Here is a 22,984-nt window from a genome sequence, read left to right as displayed (position 1 = left end):
TCTGGAAACTCATTTTCTGTAATGTACCCACCTGTGACTTAAAATAGGCAATGGATATAAATGGGTTAGATTCTGAGTTTTAACTTACCAGGTATTGGATTCCTCTATCTGCATCTACAAAGTGACGGCAACTCTGGCAGAATCGGTTGAGCAAAACCTTGATCAGGCTCTGATACCAGCTGGTACTCATTGACAGGAAGCAATCCTAATACAAGAGAGAGCAGAGCAACAATAAATGGAGGAGGCAATAAGATAGAAAGAATATTCATGAAATTGGAAAAAGGTGAATAGGGTTGGGAGAAACAAATCCAAAAGAGGTTCAATGAGGATCGGATTCCAAAACAGTGATACCAATTGTTTTGTTTTCTTCATGCATAATCTTCCTTCTCAGTGAAATAAACAGGATTGAATTGATGGAAAAGATTTTCTTGCTTGTCTGAGCTTGGAAATGGTGTTAGAGATATAAGTCGGGCCTATTGCTGAAGCAGATTAATTAATCCTTACTTTGCAGATGCACTATGATATACTGCCTGTTGAAGAGAAGTGTAAAAGTGCTCATTCTTCTACGCTAACATTCCCTATTTTTGATGACAGTCTGATTCATAATAACAAAAACACATACTTTGCACTTTCAGATAACATGCTCAATGATTGGAGAAGTTAAGCTTCTGATTGCACTTCTCAGGATTCAAATGAGACTTTGAAAAAGTTATATCTGTGTATTTCACTTGTAGCTTTCTCCTGAAATGCTTTTATATTGTATTTGTTACAGCTATCATGCATGCCTTCTATCTGTTTTAATCTCAATACAATATAGGGATATGGAGATCAATGTAATGGCATAAACTGTGATGCATCTCACAGTTCAAAGTACAATATGCAGTGATACAGGTAAATGATTTTGAGGAGAACCTTCAACGTAAAGTATTCCCCAGCCTATAACACAAAGCACAACTTCATAACTCTTTGATTTTCAGCCCCATGAAGGCTCTTTAACCAGAGAATAGATCCTTAACCAACACTCTATCAGTGTTGGTTATGGCTATATTGGGAGAGGTTTTAAAATACACAATCACTATCTGCCTTTGGTTACTCTGTTACATCCCCATTAATATACGGGTAAATCCTGGACCTCTATGCAGTGGATTCTCTGTGGAATCAATGCCCATTAGACAAGTGCATTGACATGAGTTTTGGGTATGTCAGGAATTGATTCTAGAGGCTTCTACCGAATGTGTATCAATAAATAAGGCAGGATATCTGGGGAAAAGTACCTGAGTCACCTGTCAACACCAGTTGTAAGGAACTCTCATCACAACACAGGCTAGATTGAAATTAATCATTCAACTGATAGAATATTCTGTAGTTATCTCTCACCAGTTGTGGGTCAATCTCAGAAATGGATTTGCTATGCACAGCACCAAGTAACTCTTCCAGCTCAGCAAAGGACAGCTTGCTCATTTTGTGTTTGTCTGAAGACAGATGCTCTCCCAGGAAAAGGCGTTGCCAGAGAACATCACGGCGACAGTGGGACTTTGCTTGTTGAACCATCATTGCAATTTGTTCTTGGGCTGTTGCTACCTCTGAAGCTAGCAAAGGGAAGAGTGGAGAGGAGTAGAATAGCTCTGGCGCCATCTTCACTGGTTTCCTATGTGAGTAAAACTCACTGGAATCATTTGTCTCATCCCACCCATCTGGGTCAGTCTCTCTCCTTTCAGGTTCATATTTTTCTGACAATGAGGAATCTCTAGCAAAGTCCAAAGAGTCTCTACGAGTTTGCGGTAATTTCTTAAAGCGTCTCATATCAGCAGTTAGTCTTGGGAAGAGCTCCCTGCAGCTCGTCATGATCACATAGAAACGCAATCTTAAAAAAAAGAGAGAATAAACTTTAAAAATTGAATTTTGTATTTGTGCCTATAGCAAGGAATGGGCTTGAGTCATTCTTGAAGTTGCAAAAAATGAATATAATAGAGATACAACTGGAATCGCTGGGGTACGAATTCGGCAAGGAGAAAGATAAAAATGTTTCATCTTGTGATCAGGCAGAAAATTTATACGTGTTTTGAATTTTTTTATTACTAACTTCTTACGCAGGGAGAGCTATAAAACCCAGTATTTCCTGCAGATGCAGATTCGCTGGTAGCTGTGTTTTTTGATATATTTGATTTTCTAAATGAAGAATTGAACATTGGCATTTTTGTATCCAGTGCTGCTATCTGCTCAGATACACAATTTGCAGGTGCAGAGTAAAGCTCAGCTTACCCGGTAGACTGAAAGTTGCACTGCATAATTAGTAATGAAATGCCTTTTCCCCACCATTTAAAGGCCTTAACATGTTTATTTTGAAGTGCATTAACATTGCACAACATTCCAAATGTGTCTTAATGCTCTAAAAATTGCATGTGTATTTTCCCATGTCACACACCGGCCTTTTCGGCTTTGAGTGATATTGTCAATTTTGCTTATTGTGCTAAATTAAAACCTTATGCTGCAAATGCTCTAATTGACTGCACTCAGGACTCTTACCAATGGAGAAGATCATCAGTATGAGCTGTCCTGAACCAAAAACCTAGAGAAAAGGGATAACCTACGATCTTAGATTTGAAGTAACTGATAGAAGCATTACAGGAAAGTTGAGAAATCTTTCACCCAGAGAGTAGTAGGGGTTTGGATCTCACTGTTTGAAATGATGGTGGAGGCAGAAACCCTCATCACACTGAAAAAGTACTTGGACATGATCTTGAAGTGTTGTAACCTACAGGATGGTGTGCCAAGAGCTGGAAAGTGGGATTGAACTGGATAGGTCTTCTTTTGCCCTGCATGAACACGATGAGCCAAATGGCCGCCTTCTGTATGGTAAATTTTCCATGTAGATGGTCTACCCTAATTGTGCCAATTAAAATATCCAAAGGAAAGGGGCTTGAAAGGTACATTATTTTAATCTCTTCACCCATCACCAATGTGTAAACTATTTATGCTTCCATCTCAGTTTCACAATCTTTGTACCTCATTTCTCATCCCAAAAGATAAAGTTATCCCTATTTTCTCAGTTTCCCCAGGGCTACTCTTGAATCAGCCATTGCTAAGCTTTACCATGTTGGTATAGGTTGATGCATCAAGCTCCCCATTCTGTGGGGGCTGCTTGTCTCAACCACACCTGGGATCAAGAACTTGCATTGTTGCGAATCTTGGGTGAGAAACAACAGCCTATTTTTAGGTATCAGATTGCTTAACATATTTTAACTGTGCCAAGTTAAGCAATCTCAGCTGGGCTCGTGGTCATAGTGTTACATTTGGCTCCATACATCCCTATTAAGAAAGAAAAATCTACCAGGATTACTGGTTCCTACTGAAATCCAGCACCTCCTGCTGGAAATGGGTGTATGGAAGGCAGGTGAAAACAGGTCATTTCTTAAGTCTAATACCTCTTAAGTCAAATATACTACTGACATTACTGTTAAGTCTCATGCATGAATAATATCTACTTGATCAGGGTCCAGAAGGAAATCCAGCACCCTAGATCCATTTAGCAATGATGGAACCACTTGCCTTTGTGTGTGGGAGTTGGGGGGGTGCAGAAGGAAAATTAATTTTTTTTAAAGTCGTAGAAAATTTATAATATTCTATAACTAAGTGTGATTTGAGGGAAGGTTATATAGTATTGTATCATTTTGGGGCAAACTGGGAGTAGAAAGTTTACAGGCATTGAAATCTTACTGCAGACATATACATATAACAGTGCATGCCTAATCCATTGTCGAACATGGCCAATGTACTATATAATGTTGAATTTGATTTAATCTTTATTTTGAAATCTTTTATTACACAGTAATATCACGTAATAAACTAGGAGAAGGCTGCTTATAGTCCCTGTAAAGTATCCAGCTATACAGTCAAGACAGAATTCCAGTTTAAGACATACACAGTTCAGAAATAGTAGTGAGACTAGAAGGCAGGAGGAACAAAGCAAAGCATTGAGTATGCTTTGAATGCGGAATGATGTCAAAAAGTGCACTCTACCTGAATGCGCGTAGCATTCACAATAAGGTAGATGATCTAAAGCCACAAATAGAGTTAGATGGGTATGATATAATTACCATTACGGAAACATGGCTGCATGGTGACCAAGGCTGGGAACTGAATATTGAAGGATATTCGATGTTTAGAAAGGACAGACAAGAAGGAAAAGGAGGTGGAGTTGTGCTGATAATAAGGGATGGGATCAGGGCATTAGTAAGGGAGGATCTCAGATCAGAAGAACAATGTGTGGAATCTATTTGAGTGGAGCTAAGAAACAGCAAAGGGCAGCAGGCATTGGTTGGGGTTGTTTATAGGCCACCAAACAGTAGTGGTAATGTGGGGCATGGTATTAATGAGGAGATGAGAGAAGCATGTAGCATGGGCAATACAGTAATCATGGGTGACTTCAATCTGCATATAGACAGCACTAATGCTGTGGAAGACGAGTTTCTGGAGTGTGATAGGGATGGTTTTCTAGAGCAGTATGTTGAGGAGCCGACTAGATGATAGACTTTTTTAGATCTAGTATTATGTAATGAAAAAAGGCTAAGAATAATCTTGTTGTAAAAGACCCTTTAGGGATGAGTGACCACAATATGATAGAATTTTACATAATATTTGAAAGTGAGGTCGTTCACTCTGAGGCAAAGGTGTTAAAGTTGAATAAAGGAAATTATGAAGGCATGAGGGACAAATTGGCTGAGGTGGATTGGGAAAATACATTAAAAGTTATGACTGTACATAGGCAAAGGGTTGTCTTCAAAGAACTATGACATAGCTTACAGAACCTATACATTCCTTCAAGGTGCAAAAACCCAAAAAAGACAGTCAACTGTGGCTGACAAAGAAAATTAAGGATTGTATACGATTGAAAGAAAAGGCTTATAAAGTTGCCAGAAGTAGTAATAAACCTGAGGACTGGGAGGTTTTTAGAATACATCAAAGGAAGACCAAGAAACTGGTAAAGAAAGGGAGAATAGAATATGAATGCAATCTAGTAAAAAACATAAAAACGGACTGTTAAAGCTTCTATAGGTATGTAAAAAGGAAGCGTTTGGCTAAGACAAATGTGGGTCCATTACAGGCAGAGACAGGAGAATTCATAATGGGGAATAGGGAAATAGCAGAGAAGCTAAATTATATCTTTGTATCTATTTTCACTGAGGAAGATACAGGAAATCTTCCAAATTTAGAAGAATGGGAGAATGAGGAGTTGAAGGAAATTAGTTTAAGTAAGAAGGTTGTATTGGAGAAATTAATGGGACTGAAAGCTGATATGTCCCAAGACTTGATATTCTGTATCCCAGAGTGTTGAAAGAGGTTGTTGTAGAGATAGTGGATGCATTGGTGATCATTTTCCAAAATTCTATAGATTCTGGAATGGTTCCTGAAGATTGAAAGATAGCAAATGTCATCCCACTATTTAAGAAGGGAGAGAGAATGAAAACAGGGAACTATAGACCTGTTAGCCTTACATCAGTAAAAGGGAAAATGCTAGAATCTATTATAAAGGGTGTGATAAATGGATGCTTGGATAATCATGGTCTAACTGGGCATAGTCAGCATGGATTGGTGAATGGGGAATCATGTTTGACGAAATTGTTGGAGTTTTTTGAGAATATTACTAACAAATTGATAAAGGAGAGTCAATGGACGAAGTATACTTGGATTTTCAGAAGGCTTTTGATAAAGTTCCCCACAGAAGGTTGATTAGCAAATTAAAAGCACATGGGATAGGAGGCAATGTACTGGCATGGATTATGGATTGGCGAACAGGCAGAAAACAGAGTAGGACTAAACGGGTCATTATTACATTGGCAGGCTGTGACTAGTGGGGTACCGCAAGGATCAGTACTTGGGCCCCAGCAGTTCACAATATATATCAATGATTTGGATGTGGGAACCAAATGTAATATATCCAAGTTCACTAATGATACAAAGCTAGGCGGGAACATGTGTTGTGAGGAAGATGTAAAGCAGCTACAGGAGGATTTGTACAGACCATGTGAGTGGGCAAGAACAAGGCAGATGGAATACAATGTGGAGAAATGTGAGGTTATCCACTTTGGTAGAAGGAACAGATGTGCAAAGTATTTCCTAAATGGTAAGAGATTGGAAAGTGTAGACGTACAAAGGGACTTGGGTGTCCTTGTCCATAAGTCACTGAAAGCTAACATGCAGGTGCAGCAGGTAATTAGGAATGCTAATGGAATGCTAGCCTTTATCGCATTAGGATTTGAGTACAGGAGTAGTGAAGTCTTGCTTCAATTGCATAGAAGTTTGGTTAGACCGCACCTGGAGTACTGTGATCCACTTGCCTCAAAAAGGATATTATTGCCATAGAGGGAGTGCAACAAAAGTTCACCAGACTTGTTCCAGGGATAGTGGGACTGTCTTATGAAGAGAGATTGGGGAAACTGGGCCTGTATTCTCTAGAGTTTTGAAGAACGAGAGATGATCTCATTGAAACCTACAAAATACTTAAAGGAATAGACAGGGGAGATGCAGGTCAGGTGTTTCCCCTGGTTGAGGAGTCTAGGACAAGAGGACACAATTTCAAAAGAAGGGGGAAACTTAGGATCGAGATGAGGAGAAATTTCTTTACTCAGAGGGTTGCGAATCTTTGGAATTCTCTACCCCAAAAGGTCGTGGAAGCTCAGTCATTGAATATGTTTAAGGTAGAGATTGATAGATTTCTGATTAACAATAACGTAAAGGATTATGGGGATAGTGTGGGTAAAAGGCATTGAAGTGTTCGATCAGCCATGATTGTATTGAATGGCAGAGCAGGCTCGATGGGCTGAATGGCCTTCTCCTGTTCCTATGTTCCTACAGTCACTTGAAGAAAGGCCTGCGGGATGCACAGCTTAGCTACTGAAATTCAGTAGTTAAATTCATCATTGTCTGAATATCATTATCACATGCAAATGCAGTCATTCAAAGCAAAATAATCACTGGACACTATGATCTTGTTAGCAGCTGCTCGATCACCCAGAAACCTAGTGAAATCCTCATCTTGGATCTTTATCTCAGGTCTGTATTCAGAGGATGGAAAAAAATCAGCTTTGGATGTGGAAGGGTGGAAGGTGAGGTACAGTGCCTCAAAAATAGATAATTAAATCAAAATATGATCTTAGCTGCAGGAATTGCTTGAGAAGATCACATGGTTAGCAGTTACTCCAAGACTGAAAGGCTTAAAAGGGCTATGATGTTCCTCCTGAATACTGGCCTATTTAGTTCCATAAACACTTAAGAGGCTTTTTGATCCATTGAACCTCAGATCTCTGGTACCCTCTCGCATTGCAGCATTGATCAAAATCAAAATAACTGTTTTTGGCTCTGTTGTGCTGACTGGCAGATCCCTCCGCATATTTTACACCAAGTAAAGAGGTTCTTACACAAATCAGTACTAACTGCATGTTTTTTTTTAACTAAGAACCAAGTAAGTCCTCTAGTCCTATTTTACTGGCTCATTTCAAGTGATAATCTGGGATTATTTTATCTTTATTATTTAATTAAACAACTTTGTTGAACTGTCCTAATCATTTCTCATACTGATTCATTTTATACTTAGAATCAGTGTTGTTTTCATTCTATAACTTTTCCACTGATGTTTACCTCATAGTAAACATAATAGTTTGAAGATAAAAACAAAAAACTACTGCGGATGCTGGAAATCCAAAACAAAAATCAAATTACCTGGAAAAACTCAGCAGGTCTGGCAGCATCGGTGGAGAAGAAAAGAGTCGACGTTTCGGGTCCACACGACCCTTCAACAGAACTCAAAATGATTTATGCTGATTTACAATGCTTCTGACAAATGAAAATTAACACTGATGAATACAAAGTACGACAGGTGGGTCTAAAATATGGATCAACAGTACAAGTAAGTAGTACTAGACAGATTTGTGATTAATAGGTTGAACATTTGTTTCAGTATCCAGAATGTTTGGCAGAGAAATCCCTGTTGAAGGGTCGTGTGGACCCGAAACGTCGACTCTTTTCTTCTCCACCGATGCTGCCAGACCTGCTTAGTTTTTCCAGGTAATTCGATTTTTATAATAGTTTGAAGTGTATTGTAAAGCCATCACATAGTTTCTGAAGACTTCTATTTTATTGTTTCAGTTACATTTATAATCCCAATATTCTGTTAACTTTCTTAATTTCTCTGCCAAACATTCTGGATACTGAAACAAATGTTCAATGTATTAATCACAAATCTGTCTAATACTATTTACTTGTACTGTTGATCCATATTTTAGACCCACCTGTCGTACTTTGTATTCATCAGTGTTAATTTTCATTTGTCAGAAGCATTGTAAATCAGCATAAATCATTTTGTAAATCTTTAGCTATACCTTTTTATAAGCGGAAAGTAAACAAATGAGGAAGACAAGGTTTTTAAGGTGCACATAGTTTAATGACTGCAGAATATATAATCCTGGATTGAAGTTTGCCAACAGACCTAAATTAGTCTTCCTTAAGTTTTCTTAACCCTACCCATTGTAATAAGACCCTTTTAACCATAGCTGTACCTGTAGTGTGGTTTGCTAAGAAGAAACCTGTTCTCCCTGTGCAGCAATGCTTCAAACATCCCTCTGCTATGGCTCTGATATTGATTGTAGTACAAGGCAGTTAATGGAGTGTAATAATAGTGATCAGATTCAGCCATAGCTCCATAGCTTGATGAACCAGAAAGCCTTCAGAAATGACTTCAAATTACAATTTATAGACAAATCGACCAAAAGGATAATTAACAAGTAGTTCTACTTGTATTTGAGGTTTGTGTCAAACAGGTCTATACTTACTAATTAGGTTTGTGTAGAAACAATAGATCAGGGGAAGATATATGTTGGAAAGGCTAGATTAAATTTTGACTATATATTGTTAATCGATTATCACTTTACAAATTGGAAATTCTTGAAATCACTACAGGTTATATAGACAAACTTAAACACTTCGTTTATACATAATTACCGAGATCATATCTGAAGGTAAACTGTAACATCAAATCAACTGAGTGTCAAAATCTAGGTGGAACAAAGGCAAAAAGACACCAATAACCAGAAAATATCAGGGCCATATTATTGCCCACCATGCTGAGAGCATACCATTACAAAGCAGTGTATTTTGGAAATATATACTAGACTTCACAGCATTAAGTCAAGAAAATATGTTTACAGGAAAGGCACAGGATTTATCACAGAGTGTTAGACTGAATGTGGTATGTGACATTAGTCAGTATAACAACTGTTCAGTACAAAAACTGTCCAACTTACTCTAGAAATATTGTTCGTAACTCCAAGGTTCAAAAATGTAATTGGGGCAGGAAAGATTAGTAGCGAAATGTATGACAACAATGTAATTACAGGCTTCACCCCCTCCCAATGTAACAAGCCCAGATGCCAAATTTATCAAGGATCCACAAGATTCCAGCCTTGAGATTTGACATAAGCATCACAGGCACATAGGCCAGGATTTTCTGGTCCCGCTGCAGCAGGAATCATTGCGGGTAGGACTGAAAATTTGATGGACCAGCCAAAGGTCCGTTGACTTCATGCGAGAACTTCCAGGCCCGCGACGAGCAGGACCGGAAAATCCCGACTATAAACTTTGCACAGGTACACAGGTAAACGTTTCTCAGCGCAGTAGCGTAGAACGATGTAGGGATTATTACACTGTGAAGGAGAGAACATTGAACCTAGAGATACAAATAATCGAGAGGGTGACTTGGAGGTTATATGTTCCCTATATTTAAAACTCCAGGTGGACAAAACAAGGCCACTAAAATGAGTCAAAGAAAATAAGAGATAATCCTATGAAAATCCTACCGTAGCATGTTGCGTTCTGTTTCTGGTTGTTCTTCAAAAGGGCCTGCACTATGACACACCAACAAGGACACGTCAAACTCATCATGGTGTCTGATTCCCTCAGAATCTTTATATGATCCAGATCTGGATGTTAAAAACATTGAAGAAATTCCTGCAAGTCTTTTCATTAATACCAAAAAATGATTCTAATACATTATTTTTCTAAACTATTACAATGACATCCCAGGTAACACTCCAAAAACAAGCTGACAATTCAATATTTATTATCATTCATGTTGTGGAGAACAAACATAACTAATCTCTGCCCATACTTGCTCTCGCGATTATGCTCTGATTACATCTAAAATCCACCTTATAAGTTAAAAAGAAAAGATTTTAAAATCTTGATCAGCTTGTTAGAGAAGGCACATTTGGAGTAGTTTGTGCAATATGGGGCACTGAATTGTCAAAAAGGACACTGATGATGTGGCGTGGGTTCAGACAAATGCAACAAGGATGGTTCTAGGATGTAGGGTACAAAATTATCAGGGTGATTTACACAGCTGAACTTGCTTTCACTGAAGGCACACAGAGAGACATGATCTGATCTTTAAATCGTTGAGGGACATAGTGGGAGGTCCATCCTATTTCACACCCACATTCTTTCCCTCGGCAACCTCTTCTGAAAACATAATGCCAGATTTCACATGTATGCTGATGACACCCAGCTCTACCTCACAACCATCACTCTTGACCCCTCCACTGTCTCTGATTTGTCATGTTGCTTGTTTGACTTCCAGTCCTAAGTGAGTAGCGATTTCCTCCAAATAAATATTGGGAAGACCTAAACCATTATCTTTGGTCTCAATCCCTCCGTAAACTTTGTTCCATTCCTCTGTTTGGTCACTGAAGCTAAACCAGATAATTTCTAACCTCAATGTCCTATTTGACCCCAAGGTGAATATCCATCTATGCCTTTGTTGTCTCTATACCTGGCTATTCCAATGCTCTTCTGGCCAGCTTCACATCTTCCAACCTCATCCAAAACTCTGTTGCCAATGTCATAACTCGCACCAAGCCCGTTCACCTATCATTTGTTTGTTGCCTTTGTTGGCTCCCAGGCCAGCTACGATACGATTTTAAAATTCTCATCCTTGTTTTCCTCCATGACTTTGTCCTCCCTATCTCTAATCTCCTCCAGACCTACAAAGCTCCCAAGATCTCACCTCCCAATTCCGATCTCTTCTGTATCAATGATTTTCATTGCTACACCATTGACAGTGTGCCTTCAGCTGCCTGGGCCTGAGGCTCTAGAATCCTCTTCCTAAGCCACTCTGCCTCTCTCTCTTCCTTTGGATGTTTCTTAAATCCAACACTTCAGTCAAGCTGTTGTGCACCTGTCCTATATCTCACACGTGGTACAGTGTCAAATTTTGTTTGATAATGCTCCTGTGAGATTTCTTGGAGTGTTTTGCTATATGAAAGGCACTGTATAAATGCAAGTTGTTGTCGTTTTTAGACCAAATTACCAGCAAAACTGTTGACTGTGTGTCAGTTAGCTTCTTCATAAAAGAGTGAGATTTCAATTGGCAATGGAATTGGAGGCAGCTAAACAGAAGTAGATATGCATTGCAGCACTATGTCATATATACACATGTTGCTTTGCACTTACCTATTCCAAAGAGCCACTAATGCATACTCATGCATTTCTGTGTTCTGGGTCCCCTTTCTGCCATCCATACTCATTGCTGTTCTCGACATGCGCAGCGGTTTCATTCCGTATGTGCTGGCATGGTCTGTGATATAGTTATACAGTTGGTGAGCTGTTGTCATGTTTGTGGAGAGGGCTATAGTCCCTAAAAGATGGAATTTCAAAAACTGATCACAGTTGTGGGCATCAATCAGCATGTTTTTCTTAATACTTTGCTTGTATTTCACAACTGGCATGTTTTTCAACTTGAAATACATCAGTCACATTTTTTTAAGGCTAAATATTGTTCAAATGGCCTTACAATAATCAAAGTCATTGCTGAGGCCAATTCTGTCCTTAACTAATCTCAGCACTTTGTATTGGAGGTCACTGATGAATAAACAGTAATAGCAATCCTGCTGATCTTTCCCATCCCCAACTCAGGGATACCAACTGAACTATCCACAATGTGGCATTGCACCATAACTTTTTATTAAAAAATATTTTCTTCCACTTTTTTTTCTCTTTTGGTCTCCTTGCATAATGCAATTTTGGCAGCTGAACTATTCCATGCGTTTTGTATTGCAATAAAAAGCTAGATACTATGTGAAAATAGCTTGAATCAACTCCCGTTTCTTTTTTTCAATACAGCAGATCTAAAGTCAGCACCTTATAAGGTGACTAGCCATGGAATAACACCTTATCACTCTGTGATACATCAGACTGGAGTCCCGAGATGCCGAAAAATCATAAATTACATTTATTGGCGATTGGTGTATTTACAGTATAAATCAAAAGAAAGTGGAGTTACAGTGAATATGAATTTATTTTCTCACCCTCGTCCCATGAATGAAATATTAACAATCACTTGTAAAGTTTACCCATGCACTGTGACGTCTTCCTCACTCATAGAATAATTGCACACTCTATTAATCTACATAGCCTATAACTGGCATAACTATATTCTGAGTGCAATAAATTGATGTTACATTAGAATGAAGTACAAAGTGCTGTAGGTTTAACCAATAGAAAATGATCGAGAGATTTGGATTAGTAAATATTGATCATGTAACCCTTCTTTTTCAAATATCTCCATGGCCTCACCCCTCCCTAGCTCTGTAATCTTATTCAGCCCCACAACCTTCTGAGATACCTGCTCACCTCATCTTATTGTGGTCTTGACCTTCCAGATTTTAATAGCTCCACTACTGGTGGCTGTACCTTCAGCTGCCTAAACCTTAAAGCTCTGGAATTCCCTCCCTAAACCTCTCCACCTCTCTTTCCTCCTTTATGATGTTCCTTAAAACCTACTTCTTTGACTAAGCTTTTGGACATCTATCCTAATGTTGCTTATTTGGCTCGGAGTCTAATTTTGCTTCATGATGTTCCTGAGCGGTGCTTTGGTACATTTTATGAAGTTAAAAGCACAATAGAAACATAAACTGTTTATAAGGTTGTGACTCAGGCTCTTTTAGTTCCTCCACTAAGATATGTCAAACATAACTTTGCATTCCTAACTTTTCAAAGTTACAGTTCTCATACCTTCAAAGATGTGGTTTCTTCCATATTTTGGAATATCTGGATGGTGACTGATAAAATCTTCTAGGAAGCTAGTCAAGTGGTAGCCCTGCCTCAGAGTCATCTGACGGCCGACCAGGTACTGATGAATGACGCGCAGGTGAAAATCGTAACTAAAGGAGTGAACGTGCATCAGGTCCCGCACCTTGTCACACTCCTCTGTGAACAACATTGACAGCTGCCAGGATAGAGACAATAGGTAACTATGGATTACATTCACCCTACTCTTGGGTTATAGCTTGCTAAGTTCAATTAAATTTCCCTTTACTTGAAGTTCAACAAATAGATTTTTTTACTATAATGCATCCCTTATAACAATTGTAATGTTCAAAACATTGAATATTGCAATTTTGAAAAATGGCAGTGCCTCATGCTATTCTCAATTCTATTGTTCAACTAACATCATGGATTGAATCTTGGGCTTGTTATTAACTGCTCAACTCATGGCAACATCCCATTAAAGATAAGATGGAATAATACTTATTCTGGTATTAAAAGTAAAGACATAACAAAATTCAGGAATTTGAGAACTAAGCTTAAATGAGGAACCCACCAACTGTCAGATTCTAAATATGAAGTACTATAATTATTATGGTTGTATAAATGTTATCATGAATAGAGCATTCAGAATGACCACAATGACCAAAGGCAAGAGGTAGTCTTTAGACTCATAATTGGTCATCTGACTCCATTGATGACACATTCAAAGATGCTATACTTTTGACCCCGATGATTATTCTGATTTCCTAATATTTCAGGTGTTTCTGACACATTCTGAGCATTACTCTTATTCAAATAAGGCAATGGGAAAACACAATTGAAAGCAAATCTGAAGTATTTGGAAAAGACGAAAGAGAAAAGCAGGCAACTTACAATCTTAGAACTGCTGAAAAAACTTATCTTCCTCTGTGAAGCTGAGATCTGTACTAAACCACCACCCCCCCCACCAAACCTGCTGTATTTTTTAATAATTTTATTGGTACCATCTGAAGTTGGAAGAATTTCTCTTTTCCCCCAATTCAAGACTGAACTGTTTGTGCAAGAAGCAGAAATGACTGCATTTTCAACTAGCCTTAAATGCTAAGGCTGCCTTAATTAAAAGATAACTAGGTCGGAGTAGAAAATCCATTCGGCCCATTCAAGTCCTATCACTAAAGGTTATTTGTGTTTCTCATCTGGCCTGAACATTTAAACTGAGCCAGGATTTTTCGTACCAGATGGGAGCCATTCAAAAAGTTAACAGCTTTTAAATAGGAAAAGGGCACTCTGTAGCAATAATCCAATTGCAAATAATCAAACCAAGAATTCTGGCTTCAGAATCTAAGCAAAAAAAACAACTTCTGGGTTCCACCCAAAATCATAGTGATTTTAAATATTAGGTAGCGCCTCCTCCCTCGACCCAAGAATTTTTTTTCTCAGTTTTGGTTCCCCAAATGTATTCTGTGCAATATTAAACATACATTTGCTCAGTCTAAACTCACCATTAACCACAACCTACCATTTGATTTAAAGACTTTTGGATCTTAATGCTTTTAAGATACAGCTGATAGGGCATTCTAAGAAGTTTCTACTTCAACATAATAGTTTAAAATAGTAAGGTATGGCCAGAAGTGCTTGGATAACCTGAGGTTATGAGCCTAATTTAGGGATACCCATTTAGATTTACTTGTCTCAGGTGAATGGAAAATGGAAGTGAAGGTAAAATAACTTTGCCTGATTCACCCTTTCTCCACTGCTGTGAAAGGGAAAAAAAAACAGATCAGAGCAGTGCTGATTGTGGACAAGTAAAAGCTTGACTGAGAATATTCTGGGACAATGGTTGGAGATAGTTATAAGAGGAAAAAGAAAATGAGATACTACAAAACAGCTGAGCCAGATCAGACCAGCACACTTTGCATTTATTTGGATCCTGTCGCATCCATTCACCATTGCTAGCTGAGTACTTTCAACAATAATTAGATCAATGGAATAATGAGTTCTCAACAGTCTGCAAGCCCACACCAATAAAATGCAGTTTTATTAAACTTTTATTACTTTAGTCCTTAGAAAGAACTTACTTACTTGCAAAATAAATTTGAAGTTTTAAAATGTCACCTCTTAAATCAAAAATCATTGCCTCACATTGCTGTTAGGCAATACAGTTATATCAAATAGACATCAGGGCCCAGACTTCCGTCACAACAGAGGGGCTCCGTCATGATGAAAATAACAAAATTGCTCAAAAATTGGAAGTCCCGCCCCCGAATAGGGCACTTCCAATTTTTGTGGGGGCAGGAATGGGGTCGCATTTTGTGCATGACCAACCGATGGAGGCAGTTGGTCATTTAAATCATCAGCTGCTTCCATTGAAATGAGATTTTGGCAGGCCAGGTGTGTGAAGCCTAAAGTATGCAGATTAAACGAGGCAGTTCTAAGCTTTGTGGGTTCCTTTTGATAGCCAGGGTACCCCTTTGGAGAGGTAAGGTACCCCTTTTGATCTGCCATAAGACCATAAGGCAGAGGAGCACAAGTAGGCCATTCAGCCCATCGACTCTGCTCTGCCATTCAATGAGGTTATGGCTGATCTGATGATCCTCAATTCCCCTTTCCTGCCTTTTCCCCATAACCTTTGATTCCCTTAAAAATCCCCGATTAAAAATCTGTCTATCTCAGCCTTGAACATACTTAATGGCCCAGCCTCTACAGCCCTCTGTGATAAAGAATTCCACAGGTTGACTACCCTCTGAGAAGAAATTCCTCCTCATCTCTGTTTTAAATGGGTGACCCCTTGATCTAAGATTACGCCCTCTGGTCCTCGACTCTCCCACAAGGGGAAACCACCTCGTAGCATCTACCCTGTCAAGCCCCCTAAGAACCTTATATGTTTCAATAAGGCGGCCTCTCATTCTTAATTCCAATCAGTACAGGCCCAACCTACTCAAAGTCTCCTCATAAGAAAATCCCCCATACCCGGGATCAACCTTAGATAAGGGGACCAAAACTATTCACAGTATTCTAGGTGTGGTCTAACTAGTGCCTTGTATAGATTTAGAAAGACTTCCCTATTTTTATACTCCATTCCCTTTGGAATAAAGGCCAACATTCCATTTGCCTTCCCTATTACCTGTTGAACTTGTATGTTAGCTTTTTGGAATTCATGCACATGGACACTCAAATCCTTCTGTGCTGCAGCCTTCTGCAGCTTTCTCCATTTAAATAATATTCAGCTCCTCTATTCTTCCTGCCAAAGTGCATAATAGATGGCTGTGATTTCAGTCACGCAACAGCAATCCAGTAATGGAAACCCTCCGGCTTATGTCAACAGACAGAGTGAGATAGCAAGCAATTTTTATTAACACTCCAGACCATTTTTAAAAAGATTTAAAGAGCTGGACTTTCAAATGCCTTGCCAGCTTCCTTTGAGAGGTGCTTCTGACAGCTTTGGCAGGTGCTTCTGACTGTTTTGACAATTGATTTTGACAGGTGCATTGATAATTCCAATGAGCTTGACGTAATGAGTTTACACACTTTTTATGCACATTAATGCCTACTTTTAATGCTTTCGATGGGCACCTGACTTTCACCAAAGGGCATCTTACCTCCCGTAAGGGAGCAGAATAAATCAGGAGATAATGAGGGCATGGAAAAAAGGCATTTCAGAGTTTGAATGACAGCTACAAGTGATTATAGACTCTTTGATGTGGGGCTATGAATTCCAATGCTTGTTGTTATAAGAGATTGTGCACTTGAATGAAATGCTTGTTGTTATAATGATTTATGAAGAACTGTAAATGTAGCAAATGAGCTTTTGTGAATGTCTATTTTTTTCAACACAGTGAAGTCAACAACAAGTACTTAAACTTTATTTTACCTCATCTCTGCATTGGTCCTGACGTCTGCCCGTGGTGGACACTAGGTGAGTTGGTAGGGCAGGTGTAAGTGCAGGTGCAAAAGATAGTGGGTGGGGTGGCATGGGCTGGCATGAGTTGACACTAAGTTTGTATAGTGGCTATAAAGGGCAAAGAGGGTGGGTACTTGGACATGGAGGACGTGAGGTGCCATGTCAGTGGGAACGGGCATAGAGACTATAAAAGGACCACGGGGGTGGGTACAGGGCATGAGGTAGCTTGGGTTGGCATGGTTGGGATGTGGGGAGTGTTTGGGGCAGGGGGGGCACAGGAGGGATGTTTTAATCTTTATTTTTTTTGAACACAGTGCCAGAGCTCCGAGGCAGGCCTTCTGCCTAGCTCACCTCCACACTCGGTAGCCTCCTCATTTCTTCCCAGATCACCTGCCCTGACTCCTACTCTAGCCTGTCCCCCACAGACTAAAAATCCAATGTCCAGGCAGCCATTTTTAAAGGCCATGTTCATGGAGCTGGGAATTCTCCCATCTCTGAGCACCTGACTTAGGAGCAAAAATCTGGGCCCAGGTTTATCTTTGTTCTAGGGGAATTCAGAACAATGTTTTAAAGATTGGAATTGTTTTGCAGCAGTCACGTTTCTTATCACAGGATCCAACATTTGAGAATATAACTCCCTAGTATAAGAAATGCCCTGATTTTAGACAACACACTGGAATAGATATGTAGTACTCTCACTCTACTTTGTCAGTTATAAATAGAATGAGCAGTTGTACAATCTACTCACCGCAATGGGAAGTCAGCTGACTTACAGCTCATAAAAGCAACAATATTGAACACAAAAGCCCAAAAATTGACCATCCATTGTGCTTGAATGTCCACAGGAACATTCCTTTAGAGTGATGTAACTCTCATAAAAGCACCATTACACCCTACCAACATTTCAACTGATATCCATCTGGTTGCACTGTCTGTATCTAAAACAAGCATTTCTCCAAATTGTTTACTGATATTTATTTCTTGGGTAAGGTGTTAACAATGAAAACTCAACATTCAAAGAAAATTGCTGTCCCCACATTGAGTGTGAAGAGCATTTATGGAGACTTTCCACTCCCCAGAATCAACAAGCCTCGAGAACATCTGTTATCCTGTTTTGTTTCAGGCAACAGATTCACTCTATCTCTGGTTTGGAAGGTTGCATTGAGATGTATCATTGAATAACCCAGTGATATGAATGCAGTTTTGATTCCTCTGCAGGCTGTCTATACAATGTACAGAGGTGTTTAGTGGAGCAGCCTGATATATTTCAACGGTAACAATGCCAGGTTTTCATAACACAAAGGGAAAGCAAGTGGAATAGTATTCTTCCTTGCTTCTTTATGTACCTAACAACTGTACTGTTGTATGTCACTATCTTCTCTGAGCTTTTACAGACAAGCTATTTGAAATAACAAAGCAAGCTTGACTTTATGAAGTGCAAATTGCTTTTGTCCTAGGAATCACATTGTGGTTCAAATCATCTATAAAGATATCAGTCAGTAGGGCCACATGAGGGAAGAAACTGCGGTTACAATGCAGCAGAAATGCTCATCCCTTGAGACCACTTATTAGAGATATGAATGTTGCTTGGCCAATAGTGGCTTCTCTGAATAAGAGACAATGTGGCAGTGACCACTGTGCAAAACAATGTAGTTGTAAAGGTCTCATGATAAGCGTTGTATTAGTTACCACAAAATTTGCAGTTACCATCTCTCCGAGGAGTTATATTTAACGTTATATTTAGATGTTGACTAGAATAGGATTAATTATGAATAAGCCTAGCAAAACCTTTACTCTTTTCCACTCTAGTTGTTCCTCTTGGTGTGACCCCCATCTCTTGCTCCCTCAACTCAACTTCCAAGACACAGTCAAATAGGCCATCTTTATCCTACGCTGTTCTTCTATTCTCCAACTATCCTCATCTAGTTCGACTTTTAACTAACATTTTGTAGTTAGAGCATCAGCAATGGGCTCTCTTCCCATCCTCTCCTTATCTATCTTTGTCCCTATCCATTTCCTCATCCATATGACCCTTTGGTATGAACTGTAGACATAAGTCAACTCCCACTCCTGTAAGATCGCCTGCCGTCACCATTAACCTAATCCATCTATTGCTGAAATGCTCATTTATGCCTTTGTTACCTCCAGTCTTGACAATTCCAATGATCTCCCTGTCAAACTCTTATCCTCATCCCTCTACAAACTTCAACCATTTAAAAACACTGCTTTCCCTATCCTATCCCACAAAAAGTCCAACTCACCTATCAACCTAGTCCTCTCCCCGCCTCCGACTTATATTAATTCCCAGTTTTCCAACATGTGAAACTTTAAAAATTCATCCTTGTGTTTAAATCTCATCATGGCCTTCTCCCTCCTTAAGTCGCTAACCTTCAATAGCCCTACACCCCCAGGTCTTTCCTTTCCTCCGACTCTTGCCTCTTATGCACCCTCCCTCTATTTGTCCCAGCATTGGCGGCCATGCCTTCAACCATCTAGGCCCTATACTCTGGAATTCCCTCACTACATTCTTCTAACTCCTCCTTCTCCTTTAGGAACCTCATTAAAACCCACCTTTTTTCACCCTCCAATACTTATGAGTCTGTGAAGCAGTGTTATGATGTTTTTGGACATTATAAGTGATGTATATATGCAAGTTGTTGTTGTTCTTTGTGCATGAGGATTTTGGTCAGTAAAATACTCAAAACACCATAACATGGCCTTTAATACAAAGTAGAAGAGATTGAAAAGATCACCCAATTGAAAGGCAGTGCCTGTGTCATTTTTCAAAGGGTGATTGTTTTTCTCCTTGCATGGAAGGACGGCAATTTTAATTTAATGCTTGCAGGCTGAATGAATGAGGAACATACAGATGAAAGAGGAAGGAACAGTGGGCATGGACACTTCCAATTCTTCCAGTACTTCGTCAAATATCAGTTGCAAGTAATCGCTGAACAGTGCATACAATAAATGTCTATGAATTGAAAAAGAGCATAATCTAAGCAACACCTAAACCATTCCTTTAGAATGACTAATGCTCAGAGTCACAGAGTAAGGGGGAGAAAAACAGAAAGTGATCAAGATTAGCAAAAAGAGAATCGGTGTGAGGTGAGGAAGGAGAAAAAGCGTATGAGAGCAAGGCCTCTGGAGTTTGGGACGTACCGCTGACTCTGAGACCGAACTCACTTCGGCAAGGCATTTGATGCGAACTTTGGACACTAGGGAGCTCTAATGGGAGACAGGAATGGGGATGGATATGGCACTCAACACACACACATGCAGTTTCTATTCTATGTACAGTATATTTAAGTGAGGCATTGCCACAGGCCAAAATTAATCATAAAACATTGTGACAGCAGCCTAATAATTGAAGGGTCACCAAACTTGTTATTCACCCAGATTTTAAATCAACACAGCACTGTTCCTTTCCAAATCAGATGTTTCCAATACCTAGCAGCAATAGCAGCCACTTTGAAAAAAAGTACAATTAAGAAGTAGCATCTCTTTTGCAAAAATAGACTCCTCACCTGATTTATTTCAGTGTGTGAAATGCCATGTTTATATTGGAGACAGTTTTAATCTACAGTAGTTCCACTTCCTCCAATGTCCTGATCAGTGCCAATGCAGCATATCTGACACCCATGAGGAAATGCAGTTGAAAATTTGTCATCATAAACTGCTCAGTCCCAGCTTAGTCTGGATGTATTGTGCAAACCATTCAAAAATACTTCAAAGTTAGGTGAAATTTTGGTGCAGTCACCAGGCAGGCTCCAGCGCGGGTGGGGGCCCTTCCCCACCTTGGAGGTGGTTGATGTGGAGGACAGGGATGGGGCTTTCAGTGGGGGGCAGCCTCTGCTACTGAAAGAGCTCTCCAAGGGGCTCAAGCTGCCCGATTAGGAGGCTCCCTACCCTGAACCCGCAGGCAGGCTGCCAGGGCATTGGCTGACCTTGACCTTCCCCTCCCTTGACTTAATTAGGAGGGGTGTCGAGAAGGTGACAGGCTCTCCACCCCACATCTTCCTGCATGATTAAACAGCACCCCCTCCATCCCAGTTCACTCCCGTGGCCACATGGCTGGGTGGGATGGATTAAATTCTGTCCACCGTGTCTATTAAGGGTCAAAGCTAGTTGTAGGTCCTTTTCTATGATTTCTAATGCTCTTAAGGTGGTTGGAATCAAATCCCCCAAAACATTGTTTCATGGGTCAATCTTTGTTGTCACTGGTGTTGAGATCATGAAATATTTGCAACTAAATCTACATTATCATCCCCCTGCCTGATGACTAATGCTTCCTTTGTAAAGATGGGTTGCCTTATCCAGGAAGTTTTTCCCCATAATGTGGAGCCCTAGCTACAAACCAATTTGTAATTTACAATTTAAAGTTTCAAATAGTTTTGTGAACCATGTTGAGATACATCAAACAAAAGATGATCTTTACAATCGGTAAAGAATGACATGCTCAGCCTGGTTTTGCGCTAGAATGTCATATGGTATTATTGTCACCGGAATTTTTTATTCTTCACTTTCTGTGCTAATAGCTTACATGGTATGCAATATGCCAAGAGCATCTTGAGCAGGGACAAGGTTCAGTTGCACAAAGGTTCCTCTTGTTTTCAAACACTTCAAATGTTAAGGAGTGGGCTAACCCAGAAATGAATATTAAGGCAGCTTTCAGAAAAAAACAAGAGATTGTTGAGGTTTTGACGTGGGAGCCAAGCTGCTCAATTTTGAGATTCTGTGTGCCTTTCCACTATTTCTCACACACAGGGCACTTATACAGTGAAAGAAATTAGTAGGTGATCCTACTATCTTCCCACTGGTCAAAGCAAACTTTGGCCAGAATTTTACAGCCCCTCCCACCCAGTGGGATATTACAGTCATGCCGAACTGAATGGAGATTTAAATGGCGCCCCGCATCCGCCGGGGTGGGGGGGGGGAGGAACATGCCATGGCAGGGCCAAAAATCCTGGCCTTGGTTTTCAAACCTATTACGGCTAAGAAGACAGGAACCCATTGTGACACTCTCCCTACAGGCATGATTGCTTGACAGAGGTCAAGGCTCAGGTTTGCCATAGTTCCTCAGAATCTACATTTTGACAGTTTAGGGATTGACAGGAAATTCTGCACATTTAGTTTTATTCTTTCAGAACTTGCTGATAATGCAAAACCCAAATCTGATTAACAAAGGACAGTATTGTGTATAATTTAACTCATTAGGTGGCAATGCCTTGACCAAATGTTGCGAATAAGTGAACATAAAGGCTGAGAAGAGATTACAAATTATTTTCAAATAAATAGGAAGATCATGCAAGCCATTTTTAAAAATCAAGTGAAAACCCGCAAATGTCATTTGAAACAGATTCTGTACTACAATGCAAATTTAAAAATGAATCATTCAGAACCATCAGAAAAATTGAATCTACACAACATATTCTCAACATATGGTGAAATATAAATTAAGTAGTCTGGTGAGACTGAACCAGATACATCACTTTATGAAGGGGGCTACTGACACCAGGTGGCAAATATTCAAACACAACAACTTAGGTAGTTTTAAAACAAAGGTGTCAAAGGGCTGTGGCACAATGGTTTCCAATAAAAACTGTTTGACTTCTATGACACAAGTAAGTGTCAAAAGCAATTAGCTGCTATATTTTGAAATGACTCATTAATATGGGAAGGGACAACAAAACTGATTACAACTGACCTAAACCAGTTTATTAATCACAATTTATTTTCGTTCCTTGGCTAACATCCTTATGTTTGGTCTAAGGGTAGTCTCATCTTACGGCGAAGTGGAATAACACACGGTTTGACTTCATAGCTGTTCTTAATGTTTCTCAACCGTTTAGAGCAATCAGCCTATTTTTTCAACTAGGCCAAATGTGCATTTGAACAAAGGTGTCAGAGATGAAGAAATAATGAGCAAATTGAATGGGTTGAATGGTCTTTTCTGCTCCAACAGCATTGTTACAACTGGCTGTTCAATTTCTAATGATAGTATTCCCA

At 39.5% G+C, this 22,984-nt stretch overlaps 1 protein-coding gene across 1 annotated transcript in view; it reads right to left on the bottom strand.

The window, feature by feature from the left end:
* Nucleotides 1–22,984, bottom strand: part of szt2 (SZT2 subunit of KICSTOR complex) — a 221,123-nt gene that overhangs the window by 15,423 nt on the left and 182,716 nt on the right. The window contains exons 68-72 of the mRNA XM_078560851.1: nucleotides 13,063–13,276; nucleotides 11,503–11,686; nucleotides 9,852–9,974; nucleotides 1,378–1,864; nucleotides 89–205 (exon numbers count right to left, since the gene is read on the bottom strand). Coding sequence (XP_078416977.1) covers nucleotides 89–205; nucleotides 1,378–1,864; nucleotides 9,852–9,974; nucleotides 11,503–11,686; nucleotides 13,063–13,276 — 1,125 coding nt within the window. The remainder of the gene's footprint in view (nucleotides 1–88; nucleotides 206–1,377; nucleotides 1,865–9,851; nucleotides 9,975–11,502; nucleotides 11,687–13,062; nucleotides 13,277–22,984) is intronic.

The sequence above is a fragment of the Cetorhinus maximus genome, chromosome 17, assembly GCF_964194155.1.
Source record: "Cetorhinus maximus chromosome 17, sCetMax3.hap1.1, whole genome shotgun sequence".
In the NCBI taxonomy this organism is placed as follows: domain Eukaryota; kingdom Metazoa; phylum Chordata; class Chondrichthyes; order Lamniformes; family Cetorhinidae; genus Cetorhinus; species Cetorhinus maximus.
This window is presented reverse-complemented; position numbering and strand designations above follow the sequence as displayed.